This window comes from Protopterus annectens, chromosome 8.part0, assembly GCF_019279795.1.
Source record: "Protopterus annectens isolate FY-2018-M chromosome 8.part0, PAN1.0, whole genome shotgun sequence".
NCBI lineage: Eukaryota > Metazoa > Chordata > Ceratodontiformes > Protopteridae > Protopterus > Protopterus annectens.
The window spans coordinates 904,573,367-904,582,925 of NC_056741.1; the positions used below are offsets into that span (position 1 = coordinate 904,573,367).

Genomic DNA, 9,559 nt, shown 5'->3' on the forward strand with positions numbered 1-9,559 from the left:
TAATTTCTCTTAGGGCTTTCACATTGGGGTAGAACACAAATGAAAATGGAAAATATAGGTTACGGGATATCACAACAGGTTTGGTCTTGGCAGTCTGCCTTCAGCTTGCTTGGCTTCTGTTGTTAAGCCTGCTCGAAGCTCTCTTTCAGAGATAGTTGACAAGTTCATCAAAGCATTCACTTTATTGCTTAATTATCCTTGAGGTTTGATAATGCAGTGGTACAGGTAAGATGTGTGGATCTGGATGAGCTGGCCAAAGATTGTTCAGTATTTGAATGAGATATGGCCTGAGACGAAAGTACTGGACAGTATGAATATCATATGTATTTCTCTAAGAGTTTTCCAATAGCATTTTATCACTGTAAGTAATGTCTACACTGTACCTCTGTTTACTGTGCTTATGACAGGTCCAACTAGATGTCAGGTAGTGCCACTGCTAGTATTTCATTCCCTGGACAATGCACATTTATTGTAAACAGCACTAAATTAAACATTTTGCTTATATACTGTCTGAATCTAGGAAGTGATACTGTTTAACCTTAAAACAAGCAGAATGTTTCAGTCTTTTTCAGTCATGTTACATTTATATACCTTTATATTTAAACTACACTATCCTCATCCTGTGAATGAACTGAGTTTAGATTTCAGTTGAGGAGTATCCACTGGGGCCCTTTGATCAAGGTGCCCTCTGTTTGAAAAAGCCCAAATTAACAAATGCTCTGGAGGAAGGGTAATTCAGGCATTACAAAAATCAAAACACAATCCTATAAAAAAGTTGCTTAATTTACAAAAAATACCCCTTTTAGAATGCACCACTGTATAGCACTAAAACCACTAAATTGGTTAGAACTATTTCATCAGCTAACATATACACAGCTTCTTACTACCTATAAAATTATCTAGAATCCATCTGCTTGACTAGCTCTAAACATTCTACGCAACTATGTTCCTATTCAGTCATTATGATCCAATGATCTAAAACTCCTCTGTTTGTCCACAAATCTATAAAATCTGCTGGGAATTGCCTATACTTGCACCATATTTGCTAAGGCCTGGAACTCCTTATTTCTGTCCATCAAGTCAATACCTTCCTCCCATCCTTCAAAACCATTCTGAAAGACTTCCTTGCCAAAAGCTGGCTCTGTTCTTGCACAACACAGGGATAAACTATATCCCTAAATTTCAGCAGATACCTTACGTTTCCTTACTATCGCTTCTTCACTCACTTCTTTATCACTTTCTCTCTCTCTCTCTCCTGGCTTTCTCTCTAAATATACTATAAGCCTGCTTTTCTCTCACTTTGTATTGCATTTCCTATTTTTATTATACAAACTAATCTTTAATTTCTCTGTAAACCGTCTAAAATTTCTTTAACTGTTAACTCATGGACCAGGCAGGTATGACCCTGACCTTGAACAGTATCCTACCTTCACCTAGAATGATGCCACAATACAGTGATAAGATGATCAGCTAATTTAATAAATTAATTAAATTTGTCATTCAAAAAAATCAATGTCTGTCTGTCCTGGGGCCTGGACAAGACACACTTGCTTTGCTTGCCAAGGGGCTTGCACTTGCACCCTCCACCCTCTCCTGGATTGGCAAAGGCCTTGGCTCACCCCATAGTGCCTTTTTTTTTTTTTTCAAACCCTAAACCCTATAAACCCTAGGAAAAAAAAAAAAAAAAAAAAGGGTAATGCTGCTCAATGCCAGAAAGTCTCAAAATCTCAAGATGCACAAGATTGGCTTCCTCATATGGAGAACATGGAATGATGTCTGTGGTGAGCTGCTGACCTGGCACAAGGCCAGCCCTGAGAGCACCCCAGCATAACAGGTTTCACCACATATCATGCCCCAAAAAGGAAAACAAACAACAAAGGAGGACACCCACACCATATTCATAGTGGCACCACACCCTCAACATCACACCGTTGGTGGCATGCATCATCATCCATCCAGGTGCAATGCAGGGTAAGATCTGCTGCAATGCAATTTGTAGCTCAGACCTCTCATGGCCTCTCACCCTCACCAAACTCATCACCTTCCATGGAAAACATGAAAACACTAAGAGGATCACAACCTCACTAATATATCATCACTACAGGTACCTCCTACTAACACCTACACCCTAAAGAACACTCCTCACCATCTAAAAAACTGGATGGAAGATTCCTGGAGTTCATATAGTCAAAGAAAATGGAACAGATCACATCAACAGAGGAGAAACATATAAAACACATCATCATCATATCAACCATGGATCAATCCCTGGTGAGATCATACTATACACCTCACTTCATAGATCAGATCATAAAAACCCCCCACCCTGAAACAAAAAAATAACCTGAAAAAAAAAAAAAAAAAAGAAAAAACAACTCTAAAAACTCCTCAATCACAAAAAAACCTTGTGGTCTCCTGGCAAAGGGCTGAAAACCTGGTCAAACCGCTGAAAAAACACAATCACTCACACAAGGCAGGCACAAACAACCTACTGACTCAAATCCCAAACAAACTAAAAACAAGTCCAAAAAAAAGTACTCAACAGCCTGCTGCAAAGCTGCCCAGGGAAACTACAACCAAAACAAAATAAACAACAAAATCAAAGGGAAAAAGAAATGACTACAAGATAAAACAAAAGAAAAAAAAGAAAAGCAAAATTTCAAGGAAAATAAAAAAATCAAAAATTTTCAGAGAAAATCGCCAAGGACAAATTTGACAAAAATAAGGCCTTAAATCTAAAGACATCATAAAAATGAAAATTATTATTTCTAAAACCTAGGAGGAAAAAAATTATACTGAAAAAAATTATTGAAAAACACTGTGAAAAATTACTGAACACCCACACCCTGCCCAACTTCTCCCTGACAGGAAATTCCTCTCCCAAACCCAAACCCAAAGGTCTCCAGAGGAGCCCCTCCAACAAACTGCCCCAGAAAACACAGAACTGCCCCTAAACAGGCAAAACCCAGCATCCATGGTGCTTCATGGTGTCAATTGGAACTGCCTCATGAACTAAACCTGCAATTAAACCAGCTGTTTACAGGAGGCTGTGCCTCAGGACCTCACCTCAGGACTCTGCATCCCCACCTCACCAATTTGCCTCTGGCAACACCCCCACCATTTAGGGCCCCCATCCCCACGACCTTGCTGAGCAATTCCACCCATGATGACTTATAAAGACAGCCAAAACTTGGAATAAAGAAAAGACTTAGGTGCTTTTAAATTTGGTGGAAACTTTGGCAGTTTGGATCCAACCCAGTTTGTGACTTTTTGGCAGACTTCAATGACTTTTTGGATGAGGAAAATTTTTCATACAGCCTAACTCGACCTGGCAAAGAGACAGTCACCAACCATCAACTCTCGACACAAGGCAGATCACAAACCATACATCAACAACTCACATCAAACCAGGTATCAGCAGGAATCAGACAGAAAACAGAGGGGTCAGCCTTGCAAACATCAACTGGACACACAAGGGGTCAGAGTGGCTGAGCCATCAGAGGTCACAGTCCTGGGTCATCTACTTGTCTGAAGTGGCTAGTCGCATCTACTTCTCTGAAGCTGAAGTTGTTTGACACAGAACAGAGCAAACAAGCACAAGCCTCAACAACAAGCACACATAAAGCAGAAACTGGGCCTCAAAACAGATACAGACAAAGACAGATAGTCCTCCAGAAGAGGCAAAACAGAAGTTAACTGAAGGTGCCAAGGCCATGGCCATACAACCAAAAAAAAACAAAGTTATAAGTCCTGAAAAACAGAAAAAAAAGAAAAAAGTCATTACCATCTTATGTACCAGGATCCTGGAAACCCAAAAGTCATCAATCACTTGGGGAGGACCCAGTGTAGTAGCCTCCTTCATTTGAATTTCACCTAGCTAAAGGGGTTAGGAAGGCCTTCTATGTACTCATCTGCCCATGAAGACTCATCACCTGTTCATTACCTCGCTGATACCCTGATGCCCTGATCACTAGAAGCTGACAGGACCCCAAAGTCCCATTCAAAGGCACCAAAAGTTCAAAAAAAAGCAGCTTGCTGCCCGAAAAAAGTTCTCAACCACAAAAAGAACTGGTCTCAAAAATATCCTGAACCCGACACACTGAAAGAACTCCAGCTCTATTCAGTAGACATGACCAAACCCAGAAATCCTGACCAACTTCCACCTACATAATCACCACAAAGCCAGATTGTGGATCTATAAATCACCAGATCCCTCAAACCACCTCAGAGGCATTTGACTCCCCTATGCTGTGATGAAAAAGAATAATGAGATGGAACAGAGGGAGAGGACTTCTGCCTAGAGTGTCCCAGAGCTGCTCAAACATGAGAAGGGCCAATCATAGAGAGAATGATCCTGTTAGAGACAGGATTACTAAAGTGATGAGCATTGAGAGACTGATATATCAAGTTATTAAGAGGCCAAGTTTTACAGCAAAAGGATATATATAGTTTTATTCTATACTATTACTTCAAAGCGAGCCCTGGGCAGCATTAGGCTGATGGGCTACCTATATAACCTGCATCTATTCTTAACCAACATTTTCATATTATGTCTGTTTTGTATTATTTTTAAAGGCTGTAAAATTATTGTTCTTAAAATGTTTTGTAATACTTTGGAACTTTTCTTCCTGTGCCTCTGCTGAAAATGAGCTATTACCCATTCTGACTTTCCTGGTAATCAAATGTCAATAAATAAGTAAAATAAATAATACATTTAGGTAGGTTACACTAACAAGCTGTAATAGCCTGACTCTTATTATCTGGAAAGGGAAAAAAAAACTTTCTCACTCCAAAAAGAACTTTAAAAAGCATCTAAGCAAGGACTAGAAATGTCAGAGTAACAAAGATATTAGCTAAGTTTGAGTGTCAGAAATGGCTTACATCTGGCTGCTCATCACAGTTCCTTAAGCATAGTAGCTCAATATGTCAGTTGTTCATATGCTGAAGTGATATTGTAGTGCCTGAGCATTGGTGTTTGTTGGGTGGTCTGATCTCTCAGTTTCTCAAAGACCAGCAAGACAGGTTAGTAATGCCTGTCAGTGATCAATTGTTTTTTTAAGATGCAGTGACTTTGGAAAGGGGGAGAAAGAGAATAATAAAATAAGAGGTGCAGAGGCTTTGGGCATTGCAAAATATAAAAGAAAATCTCATTTTGCTTTGTTTGCTCATAACTTGACAAGCTTGAGTTTGTGTTACAAGCATTTAGATACTTAAGTTTTCAGTAATGAGTCATAATGCATCTTTCAAAACATAGTTTATGTTGGAAGAATGTTTTGTAGTGCTTATAAATCAGTTTCTCAAGAGTCTGTTCCACTGTCAGGTATATTTACATTTGTCTCACTTTTTAATATTTTTAGATGTTGTTAGTTGAATAACTGTCTGTGGATCAGCTCATAGCTAAAAATGATCTTAACACCAGTTAACTTACCTGGTTAAAAAATAATAAATTAGCAAAGTTGAAATAGTGGCTACCCATTTATTATGGAAAGAATATACCTGCTGCTAAACTGCTTTTTTGATAAGAGATATAGAAGATTTGCTGGTAAAAGTCAGATTTTGTGAACATCTAATTCTGAAGTTTAGCTGTTAGTGTCAAACATATAAACATGTAATGGGGTGCATATTCAAGAAAATCCAGCATAAAAACCAGACATATGAAAAACACATAGAGATGTGATATCATGAGTGGAGCATTGCAGCATATATAGTGATGTGATAATGACAATGCCATGCAGCTTGCGATACAGTAGTTACTGTGTTACATTACTTTTGTTGTATCAGAAGCTGCACAACATTATTATTATACCATGACTTCAAAAACGCACGCGATTGGCGCGCGCCAGCGTTAAATAATCGAGTTATAAATGGAAAAAAGTTCCCGCCCGGACTTTTTTTCCATTAGTATAACTCGCTTTTTAAACACTGTCTCGCTCTTAAAATGGGTTTAAACAGCTAAGATAGCGCAGAAATATAAACAGAATATTTAGAATATGTTAAATGGGTTTAACATTGAAAGAGCGCAATAAGCAACGGATATTAGCGCTTCGCTATTTTAAACTTTTTTAAAATGTTTAATCCATATGTTAATATGTTTAAGAGAAGTTTTAGAGAAGTGTTTTTAGAGCCAGAAAGTAAGTGTCTCGCTTATTTATGTTAAATGAGTTTAATTTGATAAAAGCAACGGAAATCTTGCTTTCTCCGTTTTCCTTGTTCATTCATTTGATGTATGTACGCGCAGCACCGCAACACATCGCTGCAGCCGCAGAAAACAGACAACATCGAAGGGCAGTAAACAGGCATTAGTTTTTATAATAATGTAAAAAATAAAGATATATAATCTTAATAATGTCCAAATATAATAGTATAATAGCTCTCTTCATTTGCTCTGGTTGTTTATACCACAAAATTTACCCGCCCAAAACCACGCCCCAACCACATAAATATTATTATCACACCACTGTATATGTTGCTGTGCTCTATTTACAGTAGTTATTGTGTTGCATCACCTTTTTTGTAAGTGAGCCATAGCAACATATACAAAATGAAAGACCACATCTGTAACATCTGATAGATCTTCAGTGCTGGTTATTGGCATCACAGAATACAGTATTCCATCAGACTTGTGGCAACATCTGTTGTGACAGTGTGGATTAAAGTCTCCCACAAGACCCAAAAAACAATGTAGTATTAGTCCCCATACACCAAGTGGACAGTACCACTAGCAGCAAAGGTATGACAGCTATGTATATTACTAAAAACTGGTGCACTGTAGAGGTTTGCAGAAAAAGCAGTTGCCATGTCACAAGCCCTGACATTCGGAATAATTAACACTTTACTGGATGAAATGGGCACAGGAGAAGCACGTGTTCCCAAAGAGTTCCCTTGAAAGTTAAGAAACAGTGCAGGTGTTCCACACACTAGCATGACCTCTGTTTGCACTGGGTGAAACAGACTACCAAAACATGTACATACAGAGGTGTACAACTCATTGAGCTGTCAGAAGGTATTATCACCACTGTGCACGTCTAACATACTGTCGGTGCCCTGATGCACACAAGTAGCACAAACTGTCAGTCATTCATACAAGGCAAGATGCCCTAAGAATATCACACTGAGTATATGAAAGATAAAATAATGTCATACTGTGGAATGTTAAACTATTATCAGCTGGTTACTCTAATATGTTTGTTCCAAGAGACTTTGTTTCTCTCCCACCCAGGAGATGCTGCCCATGTGTTGTCACTTTGCATGGTAACAGTGATGCACCTCCTGCAAATAGGCAAAAGCAGGTATAATCAGCTTATTAGGTTCTTTAGCAGAAATCATGATGAACTGATATACAAGTTACTCTTCATACAATAGAAATAAATGAAATTGTAATATCAAGAGTGATTACAATGTTGAATAGCAAAGAGGAAGACAGTACATGAAATTATAAAAGGGTCACTGATTATAATCAAGTTGTTATATGTTTAAGAACTCGGTGTTAAGAAATTCATCTCCAAAGGGGAGTGAAGTCAAGCGTGAGTGGTGAATCATGATACCGAGCTATTTGGCTATGACAGCGTTGTCATACACTTCTCTGTAGTACGTTGAGCCCCAGCTTCTGCAATTTATTATGAGGTGCAAAAAAAAAAAACATATTGCAAAGTATTTTGCAGCTTTGGAGATGCACACAGTGCTTGCCTCATAGATGGCAACTGGAAGTGAAGTGTGCCTTTGATCCCCCAACAGCTTTAACATCTACCACACACACACACACACACACACACACACACACACACACACACACACACACACAAGAAGTATATTACAACTTTTAAAGCTAGTTCAGCTTCTCAGTGCTATTTTGTGTTCATTGCTGTTCATGATCTAGCAGGAGAATAGAGCAAGAGAGGTCAATTTTGTCATCCATATAGAGAAAACATAATACAGAGTTATGATCCACTGACACGGTCATAAGTCCTTGTATTCTGTGGAGATTTAGCTTCCCCATGTATTACAAATTAATCAAAAGTGAGATTAAAAAATGTTTTGTTCTGGCTTTTAAAGCAGGGGGGAGTGATTGACATCTTGTGTACTTCCTGTGTAAGGCAACCAATTTAATTCAAAATAGATTATTTTATGAACTGCTGCAGACAGGAAACAGTTGAAACAAAGACATTTCTTGCCCTGCTGCTGCTGTTTACTGGTCAGCACTGTCTGCTTTTACTGAAGATGAAGTCTTAACAGAGCTTAAGAGGTGCTTAATGATTAAGTATCCCTCTAAGAGTTGTTAAGGTCAGGTCGTGCACTATAGCAGTGCTGAACTAGGATATAATTTAGTCATTTTTGAGCATAATCAGGGCACTCCATGCACTATAACTCTGTAAGGTGCTTTAACAGACTTTGTTAAACACCTTTCTTATATCTAGATGATCTTCCTGATTTTGGAAAGTTGTTTGTTCCATGTACTGCAAGTAGCTGGGTATTCTGAAGCATATAGGGATTTCTTTGGCTATATATTATATGTTTCAATCAACTGGAAACATCTGTAAAATATGGGGAAGATAATCACTCATCCTAAGTTCTTATAAAAAAATAAAGTGATGCAAAATAAACGCTGATAAAGTACTGAAAATTATGCTGTTATCCTACAACTCAACTTAAATATGAATACTTACCCTGGGTTACAGCACAGTGTATTGGATTCTTTGGTACAGTTTTTCAGCAGGAGCTCTGATGTGCAGTTTGTGCATTCCTGGCACAATTCATGTGTCCCATCATTATATTTCCCATCATCACATTGTCTGATAGTTTTACTATGCATTCCCCCAAAATCATCATGGCCACAGTTATTTTCAAATTCATATCCTACAAGTGCAAGAACAAAATGTTTTATTAGTCAGACAAATCAATTGCGTTTATATTTATCGCATGGAAAATATAAACCACCCAGCACATAGAGATAAACATTAAGATAGGAAGCATAAACTAAATATACATACACTAAAGCAAACTTTATACAAGTGTAATAGTATTGATTCATAGACTCAACCTGTAAGGACAGAGATTGGATTAATAATTACTGGTTAAAAATGCTAACATTTTCCCTTAATGGCTACTGGCGATAGTATCTTAAATAGTTGTTATAAGAAGGTTAAGCTGAAAGATTAAGAAAGACTGTCAGTAAAATAAAAACTCTGTGAGTGTGGGTAGCTATCTATATAGATAGAGAGATAGGTATGGATATATCTAAGAACATCTTGTGTGAAAAAGATGGAATGTGCTGTTATATGTATTTGTTTTGTTAAAGTTTTGCAAAAAAATTGCCACTTTAATGAATGTTAGCCAGAGTATGTTTGTATTAAATAGTATAATGATTTCCAGATGTTTCAATAAAGGGATGTAACCTGGAAGCTAACAGACAGGAAGTTGATTCCTCAGTGTAGGTTCATCATGAGTCTGAACAGGGTCTGAACAGGGTCTGTGACAAAGGATTTGGGTTTTCTGTAGGTAGAGGAAACATTTGAGATCTATTATGTATGTAGCCTGACAAGGCCCATAATTCTATTCTTTT

General features: G+C 37.9%; 1 protein-coding gene across 5 annotated transcripts in view; it reads right to left on the reverse strand.

The window, feature by feature from the left end:
• The window catches only part of IGFLR1 (IGF like family receptor 1), a 330,346-nt gene extending 321,500 nt beyond the window's left edge, over positions 1-8,846 (reverse strand). For 2 of the 5 annotated variants that reach the window (XM_044080424.1, XM_044080420.1), the window contains exon 1: positions 8,664-8,843. In XM_044080424.1, coding sequence (XP_043936359.1) covers positions 8,664-8,809 — 146 coding nt within the window. In that variant the 5' untranslated portion in view covers positions 8,810-8,843. Of the gene's footprint in view, positions 1-8,663 lie in introns of all 5 variants that reach the window. The other 3 variants (XM_044080423.1, XM_044080422.1, XM_044080419.1) reach the window with 3 other exon arrangements.
• Between the last annotated feature and the right edge of the window lie 713 nt (positions 8,847-9,559).